This window comes from Mastigoproctus giganteus, chromosome 11, assembly GCF_048544385.1.
Source record: "Mastigoproctus giganteus isolate SK-2022 chromosome 11, ASM4854438v1, whole genome shotgun sequence".
NCBI lineage: Eukaryota > Metazoa > Arthropoda > Arachnida > Uropygi > Thelyphonidae > Mastigoproctus > Mastigoproctus giganteus.
The window spans coordinates 106972488-106998086 of NC_143585.1; the positions used below are offsets into that span (position 1 = coordinate 106972488).

At 36.0% G+C, this 25599-nt stretch overlaps 1 protein-coding gene across 2 annotated transcripts in view; it reads right to left on the bottom strand.

Moving 5' to 3' along the window:
* The window catches only part of LOC150078334 (uncharacterized), a 108286-nt gene that overhangs the window by 21106 nt on the left and 61581 nt on the right, over positions 1-25599 (bottom strand). For both annotated transcript variants that reach the window (XM_090384712.1, XM_090384711.1), the window contains exon 2: positions 332-561. In XM_090384712.1, coding sequence (XP_090240838.1) covers positions 332-451 — 120 coding nt within the window. In that variant the 5' untranslated portion in view covers positions 452-561. The remainder of the gene's footprint in view (positions 1-331; positions 562-25599) is intronic.

Here is a 25599-nt window from a genome sequence, read left to right on the forward strand (position 1 = left end):
TATTACTAATCGCATCATAGTTTAAAGCTTCTGTGGATGCTACTGGAATAAAATAAATCTAGGAACTTTATATTTACACGCACCTAATATAATAAAAAATACTGAAAACCTATTCGTAAGATGTAAGGGACAGAAAGAACTGAATAATCACCTTAATCAAGAAATTGTAAACATCGGCATGAAAAAAGGGCTTAAGCGACTCTATCTTGCTATTATTTTCAACATTATCTGAAAATAGCGTTGCCGTGTAACGTTGTACTCATTAAGAGCCTACATTCAAGATTTATCTCGAAAGTTTGTGGATTATTTTAGTAATTAAAACTACACTCACCATTCTGTCTCGGAAATCTGTGGCATGTCTTACCGCAGGAATCAAGACAGTCATTACTCTTGAAAGCAATTCGCGTTCTACTGATGGAGTCACTTCCTCGTTAAGCGACTCAGCTTCCATGGCACACGGAGGTAACCGATAGAGGTCGTTGGCAGACGTGCTTGTAGGAGAGTAGACTGAGACGGAGGATACTGAACCGACCAAACCCCACGTAAGGCACAGGCGAAAGTCTAGAGAGAGAGAGAGAGAGTGAGTTAACTTCCAGTTAGCTAGGTACAAGGTTTGTCTTTTTCTTAGAATCTATGTTAGCACAATGCTAAGGCATTAAAGATTATTAGAAGCAACGTGGGGAAAAAAGCTATCATTTATTTTAATGGTTCGAACAAATTTATAACTTTTTTGTTAATCCTCTATCTTTATTCATTAATTATATAGTAACTTATTATTAACAGCATATTATTATTATAGGCTTTATAAATATACATGGCATTTTCTTTTAAATTATAGGAAAGGTCACTGAGCATATTTTATGGAAATCAGAATATCATAAAATTAACAGTCACATGTAATTTGAAATAGGCTAACATTTGCTTTTAAGGTATTATTTTAAGTATTATTAAATACGTTTATTTATAGAAATATATTTAAAAAGATAGATTAATTTAGTCTTACAAAAATATCTTTTTTATAAATTTATCGCTTTTTCAATATGCCTTTAAATAAACTTATTTTATAATATTTATTTTTTTAAAAGTGTATAGATCTTTTAAAGATCTATACCCATAGTAATTCGTTAATGGAATGTAAATATTGTTGAAAATATCAACAAATAAAGGGTATCTACAGATTACAAAGATTAATAAACATAACATAGATGTGAGAATTTTTTTAAGAAATGTTTTCAAGATACACATTTATTGGACAATCACAATTAATCCATTATATGTAGTTTCAACCATATTCACTACCAGATCTATCGATAAATCCTTGCTTTCTGAGAAAGGCAGATAATTATCTTCTTTACTCTCCCATAGTGTTAATCATAAATTTGTTTGCTAAAACCTTATATAAGATGGAGCAGTTCTCCTTCTGAAGGTGTTGCAAACCAAATCATAAATAAACACTACTTACTGCAGAGATACCAAAGGATAATGAATAAATGTCTATTAAATAAATACACGTGTTAATGGCATCATCGCGTTCTAATCTGATAATTCAGATTAGTATAAATCTAGATTAAAAAGAAATTGAATAAAAGAAACTAATCCCATCTAGAAATAACATCGGTCTCAACAATTCTTTCATTTCAGGGGTAATTCACGCCGTTAAAAATAATTTAGCGACTTTAAAATAAATTTTAAAAATCTGAGAATCAAATGTATGGTAACCTGGATTTTAATCCCGAATTTTGAATTAATAAATAATATTGGACATCAAATATGAACTTCAGTAATTTATGCAACCCTAAGAGAAATGCAAAATACTAGGTCTACCTACTGAATAAGAAACATTTCGAGGGCCAAAGTGATAGCATAAAACCAACGAGTGTGACTGTTTTCCTTCCAGCATCGGTAAGATTCCAAATATGTGCGAAGATCATTACGCTGAAGAAATGATTTACCAATTTGAACCACTAACTCTAATATAAATTGAAAGTAAGAAGGACTCGACTCTGGTGTATCGAACTCCATGTCTGTTATTTATACTCTGAGGTGCACTTGGTTTCTGAACGTACTTCGGTAGAGTTCAAAAATCACTGGGATCTGACGTCACCGAGGAAACTGACTTCCACGAGGCCATTGGGCATTCCGATAAGGTGTGCGGGCGTGCGAAGACCAAAAGAGAAGAAAGGCGCCAAACATAAACATCAGTATTGGTGCATGGTCTTGGGGTTGGACTCTGACGTCAAAAGGCGGCACCTTTCATCATTCACTAGTCTTGAGTCAAACGTTTTACGTTTCAACAACGATATGAGTTATGGTTTTTTTTTGAGGTGTAAACCAATCCAAACTCAATCCGCCAGTCTCGCCTTACACAACTACCAAGAAAATCACTAAGAGGATATCCCTGGTTAGTGTGGTGACGATTTTTGGTGAGTTTACTACTCTGATGTAGTGAATGTTTATTTTATTTTCTTATTTTAAATATAAAACAGATCCTGTCAAAATAATAAGCACTCTGTGAATAATTATTATTGCTAGAAAGAAATTTGTTGGTCCGTTTTTCCCAAGAAATTACCTCACAAAAAAAAAAAAAAAAAAAATTCAAGTGTAACGTTATGATTCACGATCGGACGAGAAGTACAGGTTTCTGTACATAATAGAAAGTGCAATACAAAAAGGAAATTTCGATCTTTTTATGACATAAAGAAATCAAATAAAATATCCCCAGCAAAACGAAGAGCGCAGGATCTTTTCAAAATAATAGGAACAACCGCAGATAACTAAAACATCACTCAACGATTATTATTAATGAAGCAAACACATCCCCGGACAGCCTCAAGGCTGGAAGCGTTCTTGAAGTGACATACTGAAGAGGGGAAAAAAAGAAGAACATAAGAAACAAGTGATAGCGCATTATGACCAAAGCAGTCGATGTGCCAAAAAAACTTCTCAAATTACCATACAACCAAACAGCCAACCAACACTAGATTAAATGTTATACACGACGTCAGTTCGCAAAGTAAAAAAAATCAACTTACATAGGATGGTCTTAGAATGATCATAAGTATTCAGTGGCCACAAATGAATAATGGAGAAGGCCTAAGAGGGGATCTGAAAGATCTTGTCCTCAAAGATACATATCAGTGCTACAACTTGTTTGGTGAAAAGCAAAGGTATGCTCTTTATATGACGGCCTCCGTAGCCGAGTGGGCAGGAGCGGGAATGCAGTAGCACACGCTCTTTGAGTAGACCGGGGTTCAAGCCCCTGACTGCTGAATACGGTCGATCTGCCAACCCGCACTGGACCAGCGTGGCAGATTATGGTCCATTTCCCTCAGCATGAATTGTTGAGGAGGCTTCCACCCTGCAGTGGGTTGATAATGGCTGCACTTTACTTTTTATTTTATAGGAATCGTCATTAAATAATTTAAAAATAATAACAACTTTAGAAAAAAACCAAGTACAGCTTTACTATTTACAAATTTGGGAAATGTAGCTTATCATAAATACGCATGCAACATAATTTTTTCAACACAGATTCTGGACAAAGAAAAATGAACAGGCCAATTGCTTATTAGTGCCATCTCAAGTATCACAGCGGTTATAATCTCCATCCGCCCAAACCCCTGAAAAGGCCTGAGTTCGGATCCCATTAATAACGCCAGAAATTTTATGGGAACGTGTTTTACGACGTGGCTGAGTTAGTTGGTCTCAAGCGAGAAGAAATATCGCGAAAGAGGAAAGATATTTTGCGTTTCCCTCTCTCGGAAACTCGATATCAGCAAACCGATCGAAGAATACTGGCAATTGCACACAATTCATTGATGCCTCATAACCTTAGTTGCTTTGCGGTTAACACGCACATTTTATACAATAAAACGTTAACGTTCTCGTTTCCAGCAAGTTCTAATGCCAATTAATGTCTTCAGGAAATACACTGAACTTGCTGGTCCCGTTATTACTACTATTGTTATAATTTTAATAATTTGGTTCTATGGCTCACTCGAACACGTTCTGTGGAAAAAAGATTTTCTAGTTAAGGTATCTTTTCAAGAGGTATTCTTCTAGCTTCAGATGGAGTTTCGCGTTTTACTTTTATTTATTTTTCACTATAAAATATATACAAGATGCTATACGCACCAAACACATGCACATCACACGTAAAATAATCCGTATATTATAAATACATTTAAGTAAAATGCAACAAGCAAAAACAGCAGGAAGCAAACTAAAGTTTATTAGACACATTTTCACAAAACTACTCATAATGTTCACTTTTAGAGCAGAAGCAATTTATAGGTGCAATTCACTGACGCATCATGGCTTGAGTTACCATACTACGCCAATCTGAAACAATCCTGTACCTCTGTATAACTACCCACTTGTAGCAACCTCGTTGCACCGACAGAGCAGACTTTCCCAGTTCAAATTTCCTTTTTTTTGCAAAACTATTCCTATTGGATTACTCAAATACGAATCGAGTCTGACCAAATCTCTCCTCTCTTTAATTAAAAGTCACTAATTTCAATTCAATGTGCAATACCTTTCATCTCTCACTAATAAGATATTATATGGTTATTATTCGTCACGTGTATCTCATTTGTTGCTAAGGGTGGCGACTTACTGTAAGCAATATCTTCTCCACTCACGCGCCCATCATACGTCGCCACGCTGGCCAGCGGATCTCCGAGTGTAACCCAATAAATATGGTGTAATGCAATACAGATAAATATAGCCTAGAAATGTGTTTAGATCGTTTAGTGATGATAGGCTAACTGTTTTCACTCGTGTAAAGATAAGTGGAAGTTTTTTTTTTTTAGTTTACTTTTTTTTGTGATATACACGCTCGCCTAAAAGTTGGGATCACAGCGTATGACAGAAGTGTTCGTTTTTTTTTAATTAGCTCTGATGGTATAAGGTTTAATATAAAAAAAAAAAAAACACACTACAAAGTACTTTAAGATTTTATATTTATAATTGCAAGATTACAGCAAAAAATATTGAAATGATTAATATTAACAACTATGCCGATTTTTCATCAAAATATCCTTCACGAGATTTCATCACTGCCTTGCACGCCACAGATGTGGCATTCTGGCGAAGTAACATTACTCCAAATGATGAAATCTCGTGAGTTTTAGTCAGGCGACTGGGGTGGCCACACCATAATTTGAAATAATCCGTCCTGTTGTTTAATTGCTACAAAGTCTCTGTACAGCTTAGAGCTGTGCTTGGGGAGGACGTTGTCTTGTTGTAATATAAACTTTCTTCCAAAAGTCGAAGTGTCTACAGGACGTTGCATTATGTTCAAGAATGTTTTTATAGCTTCTTTTCTTAAAATTCCTTCAATTCTTCGACGTTACCCACTCCAGAAAAACATAAGCAACCCCAGATCATGATGGAACCACCACCGTGCTTGGCTGTAAGCACTAAACAATGTGGCACTTTTTTTTTTTTTTTTTTTTTGCTTCAGTTAATCGTCTTATATGAACTCTATGCTTGGATCCAAAAATTTCAAATTTGGATTCATCTGTCCACAGTACGTTTTTCCACTCTTCAATTTCCCAATGTTGATGGCTCTTAGCCCAAGCTAACTCGTTTCTTTCAATTTTCCGGTTTTAATAAGGGTTTTCGGACGCTACTCGACCATGAAATCCTGTTTATTTAAGACGAAGTTTTACAGTGGGCGTAGACGTGAGAGTTTCTCTGTTCCTATTGAACTCGGCTCGAATTTCAGGTGCAGTAAGTTGTCGATTAGAAGATTAATCGTTTAGAAATCAGTTTTATGGTCTTATCTTGTGCTTCCGTTGTTACTCGCGGTCGTCGTGATATTGGTTGTCCTTTAAACTGCTAATCTCCTTGAATTGTCGAATCATAGTTTGTGCTCTAAATGAAACTAGTTTTTTACCAATACTTCTCATGGAAAAACTTTCTTTATACAGAATTATAAAAGCACTTCTTTTTTCAACACTCATTTTCTTATTTCTTACTATGTTTATCTCGGAACGCACAACTTACACCAAACACACTTTCTGAGTGACGGGTGTTCAATTTAAATTGCAGTTCTTACTCCTCAGTTTATGTTATTGCAAAACACTATATGTACTCTATAATAATAAAACAATACTCCCACTTTCTAGAATATTCTAAATCATTGATAACGTTTAGGAACTTTCTGCAATGTTCTACCACATTCAGGAGTCTTCGATACCATTCTGGAATATTCTCGAATATGATGTGATTCCAAACTTTTAGGCAGGAGTGTATAAGAATTGGATTTTATAATGTGCATAGTACCAGTTGAGTTCTCTCCGCTTCCTTCATCCCAGAATTATCTAAAAATCAGCACTGAAGTAGCTGTTCCCGTTTGCCAGGTTGTTTTCATTTGAGATTTAAGAGGATTTTCCATCGACACGGATCATTATATACAGTAGGAAAAGGAGAAAGTGAAAGATTGGGATCTGAATTATAAGCACTGGCTGAAAAGTTTGAAAGAAAAACCATTTTATGTAAGATTTAAAAATGAATGAATCAAAGAACCACCTTTCGTTGATGGAGTGAATTGATAACACGAATAGGAGTTCTTACGGTCTCGGCGAGGATCGCATTCTTTATTCTCCCTGGAAATATGAATTTTTAATTCCTCAACAACCGATAAACCTGCTAGAGAATGCCCTCACTTTGCTGATACTTATATGCCTCATGATCTTGGTTGCACCGTCGTTAAATTCTGTAAACAATTTATCATCCAAACAAAGACGTCAAGAGAAACTGCTTGAGTTTCATTCGTAGGACTGCAGCCACTGTTACTGCACACAAATATTTCTGCAAATATCAGAATAAGAAGAAATAATGTGGAATTTTAATGCTCATATGAAAGAATATAAATCTACATGTATATACAAAAACTGTATATATAATTTAATTATACGCAATGTAATCTACCCAAAACCAATGTTTATTTACTCATTGCACTTCTCCGATTTTAAAGTTGATAACTCTGATGAAATATCAGAAGTGTTTCCGAAGTGTTTGTTCTTCAGCTATTGGCAACGCACCAGTATCGAAATCATTAAGAGCTAGAGAACAAACGATATATATGCTCTAGGGAGTAGCACAGTTGATATAATCATCATCCCCCCCAATACCGGGTAAAGCGGCCTGATTTTGAATCCTCTCAATGGCGCGAGAAATTTCGATGGGCTTTTTTTCACAACGAGGTTGTGTTAGTCGGTTTCAGACGAGGGTTACATGGTTTTTTAATTCCGAAAACTCGAATATTTCGTCCAGCAGACAGGCCACAGAATACACAGTTTATAGACACAATATACGGACGCCTTATAACCTTAGTTGCTTTGCGCTTAGCCTTAGTTGCTAACGCGTACACTAACAAAAGGATAGTTTTTACTGGAATTTTTCATGTATATAGACCTAGTATACAGATCTATATGCTGCACTGCTTCTTTTTGACTGCTGGTTCCAGTGGTGCTTCTGAGTTTTTGAAGTAATTATTGCTTTTTAGTTTATAACATTCGGGCCACCCATGTGAACTGATCTTGCTCGTACCATATATTTTCATACAAAAAAAAAAATTCGGAAAAAGGCCCAGACAGACACAGTTTTTATGCTTTGTTGAAAGTCCGCTTCAAAGAACAAACTGTTGGAAAAATAAAATCGAAAGAAGATATGCATTTTCTCTAGAAGTTATTTTTCTAGTTTTCCTTAATTTTGGACGAAATTTGAGCTATTTTTTTTTAAAATAATTTCTTGTATTGTGATAACGAACCGGACCAGTGTGTCGTCTGCTATATATTTATCTTTGCACTAATGGTAAGTTAATGAGAGTGCCAGTTTTCCTCAGATTTTGCATACTGAATTTTCTGAGCAGACCCGGTAGTGCTAACTTGTGTGGATAGCAATTATTTCATTCTTGATTAAGGAGTTGAGTAATTTATCCTTGCCTGTTGGAGAGCCATCCAGCAGAGGATACCCCGAGAAGCAGCACGTTTAAGTTAGAATCGATTTATGGAGATTACATGTCAGTTAGTCTGGTTCCACAATAGTTATACAGGGTCAGTTCCAACATTGCTGCTATGCATATCTACACCATTAATCTTTGTTAGTGCTCCTAGAATTTTTCTTCCTTAGCCGTCTTGTTGATAGCGAATGTATTCTTTTGTGAAAAACAGATATTCTGGACAGCATCAGTGTCTGGTATTGATTTATTCATGTTAACAAGGACGAGGATACATAACACCCTCTCTAGACCTATCCTAACCTATGACTCTGAGGCATGGAAAATGAGCGAATGGGATAGGAGGAGGTTGACTGGTGCAGAAATGCGCTTCATGCGCAGAACCGCAGGCTCTACCAGACTTGACATGAAAAGAAATAAATCAAGACATCCTGTCAGAACTGGAGACAATTTCAGTACTGGATTTTATCGAGTCATGCAGAAACAGATGAATCCAGCATGTAGAGAGAATGGAGGACGGACACTACCCGAAAGAGATTCTAAACTACATACCCCGGGGAAGGAGAGACAGAGGCAAAGACCCCTGCAAAGATGGAAAGAGACCGTAACAGGCCGCTAGGCCTAATACTGAAGAGGAAGAGAGGTAAAACATATTTCCCTTGTGTCGGGTTAATGATGTCTCTTCCGTGGCTAGATGAAGTGTTTTTGGGTGGTTTCTTTTTTGAATGCAATACAAACTTGTACTTGAATATACATACTAGTTCAGGATTGCTCGTTTATCGTAGTTTACAGAATCAACTGTAATAACCTCCGATGTGAGTTCAGAAAGAACCGATATTGTTATATAATTTAGTTTTGTCTTGTTGGTATTGACTAATTCTCTTCTATCTCTGGAAACTCGTTAGAGAAAAACCAAAATCGAAGACTGTTTTGCGATCCCCCATTACTAGTCATAACAAGCTCAGTTATTCGTGTTTTTAATTTGTGGTACCTCATTTCCACAGAATATTCGAGACTTAAAGAATTGAGATCCACCAGAGAAATCTTGTGGGAGACCAGAACTAGAAAGGTTCTAATAAGAAATGTTTCACAATTGTTCGCACTCCTTATCCACTTAATTTAGGCGTAATTCAGTCAGATCTCGAAAGTTCGGACTTAGTATTAATGTGATCTGTCGTCAAAGTTTCTGCATGGTGAAGATGTATAACTAATACAGTATATATACTATTTCAGAATAACCCACTGATATACCACATCGTGCAGTTCCACAGCCATTGAAGTTCTGTCCACCATTGTTGTAAACTACAGAAGCTGACTCTTGTGCCTTTCCCTGAAGCATTAATATGGAACTGTCCAAGAAGATTATCTTTATGGGTGACTGAAAATCGTACTGTGCTTTTTATCATAAAACTGCATTATTTTGGTTACTGAATGACAACTGAAGAAAGTTGTTTGTATAGAGTTACTATAACGGCTCACTGATTGTTTGTTTGAATTTTTAGGGCGCTTTAGCCCTTGACAACATGTATAAGTACTAACGATCTTGGTCATATTTGATCTGCCGCTAGATTCACTGCTCAGTCTGAAAGAATTGGCCATGTAAAGCAGGATCAACATTTTGCTAAAAGACATATGACAGTCGAAATACATCCTTTTGTTGTGCATGATTACTGCCTGAGATTGTGAAGAATGTCAGGAATTTTTGTATATAGAATTCACCCAAACAGAGAGTGAATCAGATCATCCTAATTCTCTTCACTGTTTGAATTACTTACTTTGAACAACTTCACTGGAAATAGAACCACTCCAACCATTTTACATCGTCCTTCAAACTGGATTGTGGTCTTCTGACCTTAGAGCCCAGAAAATATTTGTTTTCTATAAGCTAGAAAACCAGGCAAAGAGGATGTGCTGAGTGAGGGGAGGGGGAGGCTCGTGCGAGCCATTTGTTAAATTTCTGGGCATTATCTGAGACCATTGTGTTTGAAAAATATAACATACTATTTAACTCGCATTACCCTTAGCTGAAATTTTTCTCGAGTGATCCTCTTGTTAACAAACTGGCAACACACCCCCCTCAGTAAAGAATACATACAATTTAACGCGTGAACATGATACGAACCTCAGGAACATAAAAAGATACAACAAAGTCATTCCACATGTTAGCAATTTCACTATTCAAGTTTTTGATAGGATGTTCCCTTATCTCATTTTCTAACAGCTGATTGGAAGGAGAGGTCCTTAAACTGTACTACGCCATCACCTGGGCAATAATACGCGAGCAGTGCAATATAAGCAACCTAAAAAAACAACCTTCGTGACCACGGATGATTTTAGCCTTCTACTCAAGTTCAACTGGGACTTCCTACACAAAAAAATAAAAAAATAGATAAAAAGGCGGAACTCGCATGAAAGACTTCTAAGAAGTCGGTCATTATCTTGCAACAAGATTTTAAATGGAATATACGAGCTCTTTTCGAAAGATTTCAAACAACTTTTATTTTTAAACTTACCACTATTATAAATGAGCTGACTGTTTAGCTTGGTCACCCTGCCGATATATCCAGTCATTTCCAAACGCATTTTATTAATTCGTGTGGTCAAAAACATTTTATTCCAACTTAAGTTTACGATAAAATTCAGCACCAGGTACGAATAATGACAGCAAAAGAAGAGTTATCGAAAATCTTTCAGATCACTAAACAAAATACTGAAAATAAAAGCCATTGCTTTTCAAACACCAGGACTCTCTTATGTACTCTAAGGAATAAAGATTATTTGACCAGGAAACCCATCTAACTCTTCATTCTGCTCCTAAGTTTTTTAATCTTATCAAAAAAAAAAAAAAAACATTTTTGGATGAGGCCTACGATGGACGGTTTTCATTTGAAAAATTCATTATGCAAATTATAGTCAAAGATTTGAGTGCCCATTACTTTGAGACAAAGCACTGAAATTTTGGATTTCTTCATCACTGGATATATGTGAAAACGACTTTTGAAAGAAAAACAAAGCTGAATCTCTGTTGTTCAGTACAAACCGAGCCGTTGATTAGGCACATCAACGGCCTATATTATTATATTGCAACATTGTGTATTATGTCCGTACAAAAGTGTTCACTAGCTGATATGCACGTTGTTGCGGGCTGAAAAACCCGGAATAACTAACTGGGTGGGACCTTACTCGCTCTTCTTGAAATCGCCTCGATTGAAGAGCCTTTGGAAATTCTTCCAGCCACTGACTGGGCTCGAACTTCGAGCTATCCAAACGAATAACGAAACCCCTATACTATCAAATGGATTCAAAACTGGGGTTGTGTGTTATAACTCAACTGTTTCGATATGTTTCTTTGTAAATAACAGGTCAGACAGTTCATATCACCTTATTCTCAAAATACGTCTTCTTGTGTATCGTAGAAGAGATCTCTTTGGAATTAACAAAGAATCGGCTAAGACCATGAGTTTCAATATACCTTGTCTGTTTAGTTGAGCTGAATATAGTTCTGGTATATTCAAGGTTAAATAGGGTATGTGGAAGTAGGAAAAATAAAAATTAAAAACAATTTTTGGGAGGTGCAAAAGATACAGTCCCTGATAAGATCACTAATTCAGTTGCAGTGTGAAAAGCTCATAAGTACCATCCCGACGATAAATATTCTCTGACAGTTTGTCAAAGGCCGGGGAATAGACCTCGTGAACAAATTTCCACGCTGTATTAGAGCAGTAACACTATCCACTGCAGTACCAGCAAAAACCTATCAAATGTACAAAACAAAAGTACATTTGATAAAAATTACTCTGACATCGGCTAACTACATTTCAGAAGCTTTTTCTTTATGTAGTTTTGAAGAAATATTCCTCACCAATATTTCCTCAATACTACATAACATCCTAATTGAGCGATATCAGTGATTTAATGAGTGTATTTATCAAATATGGATTATAATAATGAATTATTTTTTGTAATTAAAACTCTTCTTAGATCAATTAGTTTTAAGTTAATGCTTAATTTAAACTCAAATATTTCATTATAAATAAATAATGAAAGGTAATCTTATAAACTATGCCACATTAAAGCAAAAAATTAAAGCAAAGCTTCTGTTTCAAACAACAGTCAGCAAGTCAAAAGTCCATTTTTAAAATGTAAATAAATAATTCTGATTAAGATTAATCACTATATTTTATTACTATTAATTAATTACTTTATCAAGATTAATTGGTCATTCGTGAATAAATAATTCTATTAAGTAAAACATTCAAACGGAAAATAACCATCCAATTAATAAAGAAGACAGCGGTTCTCAAAGCGTGGTCCGCGGACCCCCAGGGGTCCGCGGATCACACAGTGGTATCGTCACACGGTGACGATACTACTGTGTGCTACCGCGCAGATTTTCATAATAATACTAAGACTCTGAGAGTCCTCAATAATTTTTAAGAGTGTAAAGGGGTCCTGAGACCAAAATGTTTGAGAACCGCTGGAATAAGGTATTAGTGGAAATTCCACTTAAAATCAACACTCATAAATATAGATACAGTCTGTAGAAACAGAATGGCAGCATACCGCCACATTCTCAGTAGTTAGGAGCAAATATCATAAAAATCTATCTCTCGTCATGCAATTAAGTACGCACCAGCAACACTTGGTTACGTATTTCCTGTAACGCAAACCCTCTTTAAAACTGCATCTGCTAGTAAACAGCAAAAGTAGTTTGGTAGTGCCATATACTACCAGGATGTAGAATGGGCGTTCTTATCCTCTTCCGCAAGCGTCACTTATACGGTGGAGCAGTCGATTGGGGAAGAGAGAAAGTTTTGTAACTTACCTTAATAAAAGGTTTCATAATATTCATTTCAATAAACTAATGTTTCTAGTAAGAAAACTGTTAGAAAATCATATTTTCTTGTATGAGAAAACATAAAGATTTACTAACTCAATTAAATTCGGTAAAAAAAAAAACAAACAAACATTTATCATTCTTTGTGCTGTGATTGTGTATCAGAAATGGCTGAAGATCTCTCTTTCATGGGAAGTAGAAAAATTAAATTTGTTTCTAGTCAAAAACGTAGAGATAGAGCCTTTTTTTTTTTTTTTTAAATAGATATGCGCACTAAGCAAATACCTCTTTTGCAACTGAGTCTTAATGGTAATTGAAGATTATGGAATTTCTTAAATAATGTCTAAACGCTCTCGATATAGAAGGGAAAGTCGTTCGAAATGATCAAAGCAATCGAAGATAAATTACATTCCTCGTGGCTATATGAAGGCAGAGGTTAGACTACATGAACATTAACTTCTTTATCACGTGAATTCGAACATGATGTCTGGTTACCTGCATCTTCTAACTAGATTAGAAGAAAATGACAATTATAATTTCGCTTTGGACGAAATACACCATTGAAAATACCTCTACAAAAAAGGTAAGAAGGGTGCGCGGAATGGAATGAATCTACAGAAGCTGGGTATCCGATTAAGACAGAAATAAGATTAACAAAAGCGTTAAAAAAAAAAAAACTGCTACAAAACTATAAGGAAAGTATAAATTCGCTTGCCCAATCACAAGAGAAAGAAACCAGCCCATAAACATAAGACCTGAGTTCGAATCCCGTCGATGACGTGAGGAATTTTTACGAACCTTTTTCACAACATGGCTGAGTTAGTCGGTCTCAGGCGAGGACAGTATTGTTTGTTTCTTTCCAAAACTCGGGTTTTTCATCCAATAAGCAGAAATCGAACACACGCAATTACAGACAATATACACTGCGCAATATGGCCTCAGTTGCTAATGCTCCTAAAACTCGACTACGCTAGTCAAAGTGGAACTACTAGCCAACTGTAGTTCCACTTTGTCCGCGCGGTAGCATATTGGTTAAAATAGCCACCGTTCCTCCCCACCGCGTGGGAAAGCCCTGGGTTTGAATCTCTTCAGTGGTGCGAAGAACTTTTATGGTTTCCTTCACTCGGTGACTGAGTTTCTCGGGCGAGGACAGCAAGGTTTACCCCCGGAAACTAGAGATTTTCGTCCAACAAAGCAGGCAAACTGACCACATATGCATTTATGAACATAAATCACATGGGAAGATGTTCTTGGGGGGGGGGGCTGATATGACAGTAGGATATTTTTGTAGGATATCGTGCAAAGCTGTAGTTCCATATTTTTTTGCCTCAAGGCAAATATGGACTGATATGTAAAATTAAATATCGACTGAGAGGTAAAACTACTGTTTTACATATCAGTCGGCTTTCAAATGGAAGCACCCTAATATTTTAACATCACAGCTGCAAGTGCTTTGAGATTATTTCTAGAAATTTGAATAATAAAAGTTAAGTTTTTCTATCATTGATATTCATTATTAAACATAAATTTTTAAAATATATATATTTTTTTTTTTTTTTGAAGAAAATGGCATGCATCTTCATTAGCTCTTATAAGATCTAATGTTTGTTCTCTCGGATAAATGTAATATGAAATAAATTATTGTACTGTCAAACGACACGAAACTTAGAATGAACATGAGCTCTCTCTCTCTCTCTCTCTCTCTCTCGTGTTCATTCGGCTCTATCGGAGCACAGGTCTTCCACCTAGTTAACCGCTAATAGAAGTTGCATCCAATACTTTTAAAAAATGGAACCCAGGTGAGGTCACAAATATTAATGTCATCAATGATGATGACTCCACTATTAGAAAAGTTGGAATAGAAAGTCCAAGTTTCAAGGAATAAAAAGTCAAAGTTCCTAGTGATTTATGAAGTTCAGTGAGCTTTTTAGGTCAGGCTCACGTGTGTTAGACGCCAAAGCAAATGAGATTATAATGCGTCGGTATATTGCGTTTATAATTGAGCGTGTTCTTCGGTCTGTTTGCTGGACAAAAAAACCTGAGTTTCCGGGGAAAAAATTATGCGACCCTTGAGTGAGACAGACTAATGAGATACATTGTGAGAAAAGGCCATGAATTCCTCACGTCATTCACAGAATTCGAATTCAGGCCTTTTCCACCTGTTGTGGGAGGAGGGTGATTATAATCACAGTGCTACCAGCGAAGGCGAATAAAAACAACAAATGAATTTGATAGAACTGGATGAAAAAATTGAGTCAGAGGGAATAAAAAGAGAAAATACGAGTATTAGGAGGTTTATGAGAAATAATATCAAAACAGGCACATCCACAAGTACAGTCACTGAATAAATAATTAGTTGAGACGAAATGAGTGGTTGTTGAAAACTGGTAGTTGAGATTTTGAGCAAATGAAAATGGTGTTTAAAAGACTCTGTTCAATAAATTGGAAAATATTTTTAGAAAAGTTTGGTTTTCCTTAGAATATCTTTATCCATTAGTTTAACGATTCACTGAAGTAAAATTTTGGGGGGGGGGGTAACACATGAAATATGAAGTTTTAGAAATATCGACAGACTTATTTATTTCTATTTATGCAAGTCCCTTTGGGAGTAGGATTCGCTGGTCTCTAGCTTACTAGAGATTGGATTATCCACCACCCTCTATTACTCAGAATTGGTCTTCCTGGGTACGGCAACTGCTGGCATCTACTGGTATTGCACTATCTCCAGTGGATGAGGCATTCTTTGTGGTTTTGATTACGGTACGTGTTAGTAGAGGATTGTTGGCACCCATTGGACTTGCACTACGTCCTATGGGTGCTGGATATAATCCATTTAGGACAGTACGTGTAGAGTTGTGACCTGCCTCCTCGTGGCGTGTGTGGGTACTGGGAAGCAGCCTTTCTGGTGATCGCTACTTCCGAATAGCAAAGTAACCAGAAAATTAACAGCACAATAACTATGTTCATTCCTGACCATTTTACTTCGTTGTGTATATCACCGTCGCCATTGTTCTCCAGAGAACAATGGCGAAGATTAACTAACGTTTAGGAGTCGCCCTACATAATGCACATCACATGTCTATTTCAAACTCTTGGCCACAGAGTGCCCTTGACACACACGCGCGCAGACTCCTAGTCACAGCTGGCAGAATAGAGGCAACGGGATTGTTTCATTAATTCATCATGGAAACATCCAGAAGCTATCTAATGGCTAACCTGCGATATCCTTTGAAAGTTGTACTCAGTGGTGTGGAAGAGTTCAATTAACCTGCTTAGTGGTTATAAAAGGGGGGGGAACCGTGCTGACTGCCGACGTCCCTGGCTTCACTCTTGAAATATTGCTTCTCACCATGGCGCACTATGGCCATAGTTGCCGATGCGCCTAATAAATTCCGAAACAAACAAACAAACAGCTTCTCACCATAATGACCTTCAATAGGTACGATTCGCATTACATCATCTCTGGAAAATGCGAGTCATTTATCATTTTCCACCGCAGAAACTATAACCGTAGCATTTTCCAATCACTACGTGGGGGGGGATAAAATAAAATAATGTTATTATTAACTGTAATTCACTTCCACCCTACTGAAGTCACAATCCCACCTTACAAACGCAAATCTGACTGAAATTCACAGAAGATTCTAGGGTGTTTAAAGCGGGTGTTAGAAGAACATTAAAGACATTTATTTACAAAAAATGTACAACCTTAATGAACATTATGTACAGCATTTACATAAAAGAAACAAATAATTACATACAAGCATATCAATTTCCATACATTTGAACCCTACTACACTATCTCTCTCTCATCAACTATTCTCAATTTACAAATTATTAACATCAGTTGTATCTTACTAAATTTGAATCCTCGATGATTACTCAATCATCGGGTGTTAGAAGAACATTAAAGACATTTTATTTACAAAAAATGTACAACCTTAATGAACATTATGTACAGCATTTACATAAAAGAAACAAATAATTACATACAAGCATATCAATTTCCATACATTTGAACCCTACTACACTATCTCTCTCTCATCAACTATTCTCAATTTACAAATTATTAACATCAGTTGTATCTTACTAAATTTGAATCCTCGATGATTACTCAATCATTCTCTTACATTACCAATTTTTATCTCTTACATCAAACTCATTTCAACTATTATTACTCTTTCTATATATTTTGTTATATCTCATAGCTTTTAACCCATGAAATTTATTACAACTGGTATTACAACCTCTTACATCAGTACTATTTACTACAAATCACTCATTCCACCTTAGTTACTCTCTAGTTACCATCTTAGTCATCCCTCTTTATCCCTAAGGTTTCTCTATTAATAAAATTTCTTTCTCTTTACACCTCATCTGGTATGTTATTTGTGTTGGCACCTGGCCTATTTAATGATATAGGTTAACAGATCCTTACAGTACTACCCGTATAAATATTTTTTATAATTTCTTTGCTAATTCCTTTATACTATCACTTTCTTTTTATTACCTTTGTACCACCCTTACGTTATTTCATAATCATTAACATTCATAACAAATTATTTGAACCTTAGTAACTAACTTGCCTAATACAACAGGAGCCTTCTTTTTTAAAGGATTATCATTCAATTCCTTACAATTCCTTACTTATGAGTCCTTGAGTTCAGGATTCCAGAAAAAAACAGGAACGGACTTACGTTCCGGAATGGCCGCTACTTCCAATTTCCTTGCGTTCAGGCTTCCTTCGTGGCAGACAGGCTTTCTTCCATTTCTTGGGCACACTGCCTTCCGATGCTGGACCAGGCTTTCTTTCTCTTCTTGGCCCATTTATCTGCACGTTATCACAACTGGCCATTATCACTGAATTCCGATGCCGGACCAGGCTAACTTTATTCCAGTTGTAACTGTAAATGTCCAACATTTTCCAGTTGTAACTGTAAATGTCCAACATTTTCCAGTTGTAAGATCTACTCTTACAACTGGAAAATGCATGCGTGTATGATTTCTGCCGTTATAGTGTTATAGGCCTACGTGAAAAGTATAATAGCAAACAGGTTAATAAATTACCTACACTTTGCCATTTATCACGTCATATGGAATAATTTATATTTTTAAAACAAATTCGATTATGGGCTTAATGTGAACGGGATTGTTTCATTAACTCATCTTGGAAACATCCAAAAACTTCACCTGTATGTTCGGTCTGATGTACTATCTAAGGGATGACCTGCGATATCCTTTTAAAGTTATACTTTTTCGTCCAGAGAACACACGAAATTTTTACAGACACAAATACGGATTGTATGTAATCAATTACGGGTAACCCTAATATAATAATAATTTTTTTTTTCTTAATAAGAAATACTGAACGTGCATTCTGCTGTCTTGAGCCAATCAATCCCATGTTTATTCTCTGCCTGAAAATAATTGCACAATATCCTACTGTGTTGTTAAAACATTGCAAAATCGCTGGGCTTAACTTATATGTATAATGTTCAGATTTCCACGCAATACGAATTTGACTATTACAGTGACTAGGATTTCTGGTCTTCCACATCAAGTGAAGGCCTGGATTCGAGTCCAATCACGAACTGAAAACGAGAGGGACATTTTGGGATTCTTTCACATCGTGGCCGAGTTAGTTCGTCGTCTCTCACGAGAACTGCCTGCTTTTTATTTATTATTAATTTATTTTCATCACGCTTTTCCGTCCTGCAAATGACGCACACTGAGTATAAAAAAGGACGCAATTTACTGCTACGGTATAAAGATCCTGATGTTATCTGTTGCAATAGAGCTTTAGGCGCATTAGCGACTTAGACCATATTGCGATGAACTCGTATGTGTTATGTAAATTAAGTATGTTCTGTGGGCGATTTGCCCTTTTGTTGGGCCAAAACAAGAAAAAAAAAAAAAAGTCATAGACGTTGATTTTGAACTGTTATGGAGCTACAGCTGATTGAATTTTAAAAGTTGACTATGGAGTTTTGAACAATAAAAAATAATTAATAAGAATTAAGCAGACATGTACACACAAAACCTTTGTTCTTACTAAGTACGTTCAGCTTTTTTTTTTATTAGTTTTTTATTTTTTTTTTTCCTATTTCAAAACTCCATTGTCATTTTTCTTAGCCGTTCAAAATCAGGCACACGTTTGACTTTCTTTATTTTCTTATTTTGGACCCTAGAAAAAAAAATCAGTACAAAAATTATTTTGTACTGATTTTTTTTTTTTTTTTTTTTTTTTACTGCTTTTCTTTGACTTGTTGAATGTCATGTACCACTTAAAATGAATTCAAAGTCATTATTCTTGATTTATTGGTGGATATTTCCCTTTTATGGACGCCATTCCAATCAGTAATAGATTTTATAATATCAGCCAGCTCGTGTTTCTAATTCCCTTTTAGAATTACCCCTAACTAAAAACTAATTACCCGCAAATGCAGTAAGAGGGATTCTTTCCCTTTCTATAATCCAATAGTTCGTCGAACGCACTTTACCACATAGTTGGGCAAAGAACAGATCATGGAGACACCCATTTGTGACTTTTTTTAGTTACGCTATTGAACTCTATAATTACAGATTGAGCTACTCTCGTGGGTAGTACAGTTAGTAATCGCCTTCCTCCCCGCACTGGCTGAGAAGTATGAGTTCAAATCACGTCAATGATGATGTGACGAATTTTTAGGGACCTTTTTCACAACTTGTCTGAATTAGGCGGTCTCAAGCGTGGGCTGCATGTTTTTTCTCACGGAAACGGGGGTTTTCATCTAGCAAACAGAAAATCGACCACAGAACATACGCAATTTATAGACAGTATATACGGAGCAAAATGGCCTTAGTTGTTGATGGGTAATGATATCACCCGAAGACCAACCAGAACGTTCATAAACCACACTAGCCAAGGAACTGTCAGATAGCGACACCTACACGCTCTGTGTATATACCAATTTATTTGTGTATATACCAATTTATTTAAGTCCTATTTAATTTATTTTGGCAATAAATTAAACTTACAGTTAAATTAAATTTAAGGTGAATGCAAGACTTGCTTTCATTTTAGCAATATCTGGTGGCAAAACAACATTTTCATAGTCTTAAGATCGGTAATACAACTACTTTTCAAACACTGCATAGCAAGTTGTATTTTCAGTATAGGCTCTCCCCCCCCCCCACACACACACTTCAAATTGGAGGACAAATGGCTTCCACATAAAGAATGTAGAAAATAAACGTACCATTCTCAATTTCTAGGAGAAGAATCAATAATCATTATTATTGTTAAATACATGATTATGAATTTATTTAACTAAGAGTTAAACAAATATGAGATAGTTATATTATAACATTAATTGATGTTAATTAATTAATTTTAATTATATTGTAAAAAAAATAAAATATATAAATAAATAGATATATGAAAAAATAAATTACTGTAGAACTTCAAGGGTGGGTGTCCGTTAAACTGAAAGTGTTTGTTTGTTTTTTTTTCGGAGACCAATTTGCCACAACTGAAAATTGAGTTTTTATATATGTATGTGTGTGCGTGCCAGGATAACTCAGAATCGGAGCTAAGAAGCCGAATTTGAGATACTCATAAACCCCTCAGACTCCTTTCCTCCTTTCTTTTTACATTATGTGACAGGGTTTTTTTTTTTTTTTTTTTTTCTCACGTTCCTTACAGATGCAAGAACAGTTTCGCCAGAGTCTTAACTTTTCTAACGGCTTTAACTGAGCAACACTCAGATGCACAACCTTTTCTCGTTTCACCAGTTTTCACAGGGCCATCATCATACACTTAAGCGTTGTTATAATAAAGAAACAGTTAACAATAAGATAGAGAGTTCCCGGTTTGTCTCCATCTCATGGATCAACTCAAAATACGCTCTGGTACAAGCGAAATTTTTTCGTCCGTTAAATCCGAAGGCTGTTTCATTGAGGTCCGTAAAATCAAGGATTTACTGTAATATGGAGTTAGGAGGAATATCCTGTCTCCGTGTGTTTTTTCTTTTTTCTTGCAGCCAGGAGGATTTAAACAGCTTAGATAACGAAATTGTCTTAATGCTGAGAGCAGAACAAGCTTTCATAAAGGGTTGCGTGATATTGCATAACTTTCAAACAGATGACGCCACAATTTATTTAAATTTATTTATTTATTTTCATAGCTGATTAACCTATTGGAGGTATATTGGAAAAGGTTAATCCATATCTAAAAGGTTAAGCTGCCCACTGGTTTTAAAACATATGGTTGAAAATGATACCAAGGAAACACATTGCGAAGACAAAGTTGGTTCTGCGGTTCGATGCGCCTTTGCCGTTCCCTTTACCTTTATTATTTCTTTTTTTAAAAAAAGAAATGACAAAGGTAAAGAAGAAATAATCTGAAAAACCTTAAAGTACTTGCAACATTCACTGGATTTTCGATTCTAAAGGAAGTTCAAAGATCTTCGACTTTTATTTTTAATTGAAATAATATTATTTCGACTTTTGTTATTCAATTCTATTAATAAAATAAAAAAAATGCTACTTTAAGTTTAGATGAAAAAAATAATAATTTAAATACGAATCATCAAAAATTCAATAAATGCCCACATTTTCCAGTAATTTTAACTTTCCCTTAAGAATACACCAAGCTGTATATAAATTGAATTTGAAAAAGCTTCCTCCAATAATTTAAAATTAAACGCAGAGACTTTCAACAGAAATAGCATATAATACCGTACTCTGAAATTTTCACCGGTAGCGCTTTCCACCTTTCCTACAAACCTGTACCGCCAGAAATCTTTAATTCCATGTCCATGCAACTGTTGATATTGTAGTCTTTAAAACCAATTAAGTCAAAGTGAATTAAATTTTAAAAAAAATTCATAAAATTTACAAAAATGATATACGATTTGTGCCTGTATATCGATGTGCGTGAGACAGCAGTACCGACTCTATGCTGTAATGCAGTTCCCAACGGGTGTGCCTCGACACACAGCTGTACCGCAACATTAGGAAAAATTCCATTAAGTTCGATGGCAATCACTATTTCGGTATGCCGTTAATATTCGTCTTTTAACTTAAAATGTGACTTGAGTGGCAAAAGATTGGGAATCACTGCTCTAATGGTTTGTAATTAAACAATTAGTCCATGAAACTACTAGTGTACATATTATTAGACTATTATGATGCAGTATATAAAATTATGATAACTTTTTAATTATCAAGAAAGAAAATAGGATATGATACATTATATTTGTACTGGAAGATTGCCCTCTTATAGTAACTCAATTCTCAAATAGATATCACTTCATCGGGAGAAATTAAAATTAGAACATCAGAAGATACAATATGGTAGTATTAGGTTCCAGGTAGGCGATCCATGTGATGAGTTGTTGACGTGAATTAACAACACTTTTGATTATGAATATAATGCATGATTGGTTGGGGAGTTTTTTTTTTTTTTTTTTGTTTAAACATTCATCGTACTCGAGTACTATCAGTTCAACTCTACATATTTCAATTATCAAAAAAAAACCAATGATTTCTAAAACGAACATGCAGAATACTTTTACTATTTGGTTACTTAAATGACATGAAAATTAAAAAAAGGAAAAAAAAAAACAACAAAGAACATAACAATACAGTATAACCTTCCTAACATAATAACGAGAGATTGGACTGGAAACTTATTAAAAGTGTTCTAGGTTTCTTCAGTTGATAATAGATGGCAGCAGTTGACTACTGCCATTTTTACGACAACGCAGAATTATAATGAAAATTTCCTAATGTATTACAACAATTCAGTTTCTTGTGAAATGCGAAGACTTTTTAAATGCCAAGATTAAAAGGCTTCTTACATTGATAGCACGAAGACTTTTAATAGTAAACAACTGGTGAATGTGGAACTAAAAATTATTTATGTGTGTCGTGTCTACAAAATTCCCAAAGGGAGTGAGTTCATACAATAGTTTCTATAAATATGCAGTAGAGGTTCTGAATTTCTATTATGTATTTATAGAAACTCTATAAAATTTAAGCTTAATAAACCTCTATAAAGCTTATGCTTAATACTCCATATTAGGCTTCTTTTGGCAACAGTGATGCCAGAAATTTTTATGGGTTTTCTTTTACAAGATGGCAAAGTTAGTTGGTCTCAGACGAAAGTTGCATGGTTTTTCTCCCGGAAGTTGGGGATTTACGTCCAGCAAACCGAACGAAGAATATAGATATTTACAAATATAATGTACTGAAGCTTCATAGCCTCAGTTCCCTTTGTGCTTAGCACACACTGAACTTAATCTAAACACACTGAACTGTCATCGAGATTGGGAGGTTGGAACACCTTTTATATAGGATTTAGTATTAATAGTGGCAAGATGCAAGAAAGCAACTAATACAGCATCAGCCAAAAAAAAAAAAAAAATCCCATTTCATCTATCCTTCCCATCCAATAGTTTGTCTAGTTCTTCCTTGAATTTATTCAACCAATTCACTTCCACAACAACAGATAAAAGCTTGTTCCAACAATCAACCACCTATTGGTTGAAGGCACACTTTCATTCATTTACATCCAACCATTCTTCCTCAATTCGAATTTGTGCTTCCCCCTTCATGTGCACGGTTTGAACAAGAAGAAGAATTCTATCAGTATTGAGTTTGCTCAAGCCATTCAAAACCTTAAACACCTCAGCCAGATCACCTCTTAGGTGCCTAGTCTCCAAATATTTCAATTTGGCAATACTAGGTGGTAGATGACTCTCTTCAAACGGTGCAATACCACCACTTTGCTTATTGAAGGTTTGAAGTGATGGAACCCATGTTTAGTCTCCAGAGCTAAGTACCGGTCAATCCTTCGCCATCTATTCCATCATACAGTATGACTGATGACTTTTCAGGTTATGATGGACGTCATGGCAAGATCCAATCTTCCTTATATTTCGAGGGTACAGCTCTAATACGGTGTTCGCAGGTCGGCCGCTAGTTAGTACACTGGACCGAACCTATTGGTAACTCTTTAGGAGGCTTCCGGATCAGCTAGTGTATAATCTCGCACCTCTACTCTGCCAGATAGTGACTGGAGGGAGTCCGAGCAATGTGTATGCGAGGGGCATTGTCGAGGCCACGTTATGTCAAGGATCTGGGTATATTCTTACCATGTGTACGCCATATCCAAAAATTTCATTTCTTCATACAGCATGTCCCACCCACTTTTTCTTACTATTGAATACACCATGAACTGTCAAACTAAGAGAGTAAGCTTATCTGCGAAAAGATAAGCTTACTCTCTCCCAAAACCTTCCAAACAATTCCTAATTCATTTCACAAATATAAGTGGTCTCAATTCTAATTTCAACGATGTCCATTTCCACTTGCAGTTTGCCAAACCCCGTGTACTTTTTCTGACAGAATCTCAGTTATCGGTTGATTCAACTACTGCTCATCTCAGTTGCCCAAATTATTCGCTGTATGATTCTTTTCGCTCAAAGGTGGTACTTGTGCATATGTCCGTTCCAATGTTCCCTGTCAGAGACTTGATAATTTGGAATCTCCTCTTTTCGATCTTCTCTGGCTTAAAATCTCTCTACCTCATTGTGTCAAATTCATCTGTTGTCTCTACCGTTCTCCCAACTCCATTAATCACTTGGAGCTCTTTGCAACTTGACTTTCTCCAGTCCAACTTTCCTAACAGTGTGGTAATATTCCTTGGTGATTTTAATGTTCACAACTCCAGCTGGCTTCCGTTTTCTATTCACACCGACCCAGCTGGTCGAGATGCTGAGGCTTTTGCAATTACTAATGACCTTGCACAGATTGTTCATTTACCTGCAAGAATACCGAACAATCCTAACCATACAGCCAATACGCTTGATCTTTTTCTCACAAACAACCGTCCTAAGTACACAGTCGAAGTGAAAGGTCCTTTAGGCACCTCAGATCACAACTTGGTGATTGTCTCTTTTCTAATGAAGCCTTTATCTCATGGCTATTCCCAACCTCGTATTATTTGGCATTACAAGAATGCAAAATGGGACGACCTGCGAGATTTCTTTTCTTCTTTTACTTGGTCGGATTATTGTTTCAAAACTTCAGATGTCGACGTTTGCTCAGATCGTGTCAGTGAAATTATTCTTGCAAGAATGGAATCCTTTATCCCACACACCACTTTAAAATCTCGTCCTTTATCTAGACCTTGGTTTTCCAATAAATGTGCTAAGGCTATTCAGGAGAAGAACGTTGCATATCGTAATTGGCTTGTTTCTAATTCTTCAGTTTCATTTTCTTCCTACACCAAAGCTCGCAACAATTATAAAGCAGTTATTAATCAGTCCAAACTAGAGTTTGAACAGGCTAAGAGTAGAAAACTTGCTTCTTGCCCTAATGGTAGCCGAGCATTCTGGTCTCTTGCCAAAGCTATTGGCCGCAACTTTTGCCCATCTCTGCTCCCACCTCTGTCCAAACCAGATGGTTCTGTTGTCACTTCGGCCAAGGATAAAGCTGACCTGCTAGCATCCCATTTTTCTTCCAACTCATGTATTAATGATCTTGGTAAAACACCTCCCACCATTTCCAACACGATCCATTCAATGGAGGTCTATTTTTCAAGATCACTTCGAGTAGTGACACATATCATGAACATTACCCACCCAGTCGTGAAAGAAATAATCACCTCTTTGCACAACTTGTCAGAACTTGAGAGAAACATACATTGGGTGATCACTGAATTATGACCACCCCTATGAAAACTGAAAGCGACTCGTTAATCACATGAGGTACGAGAGTGCGCAGTTAGTCGACCTACGTAGCATAG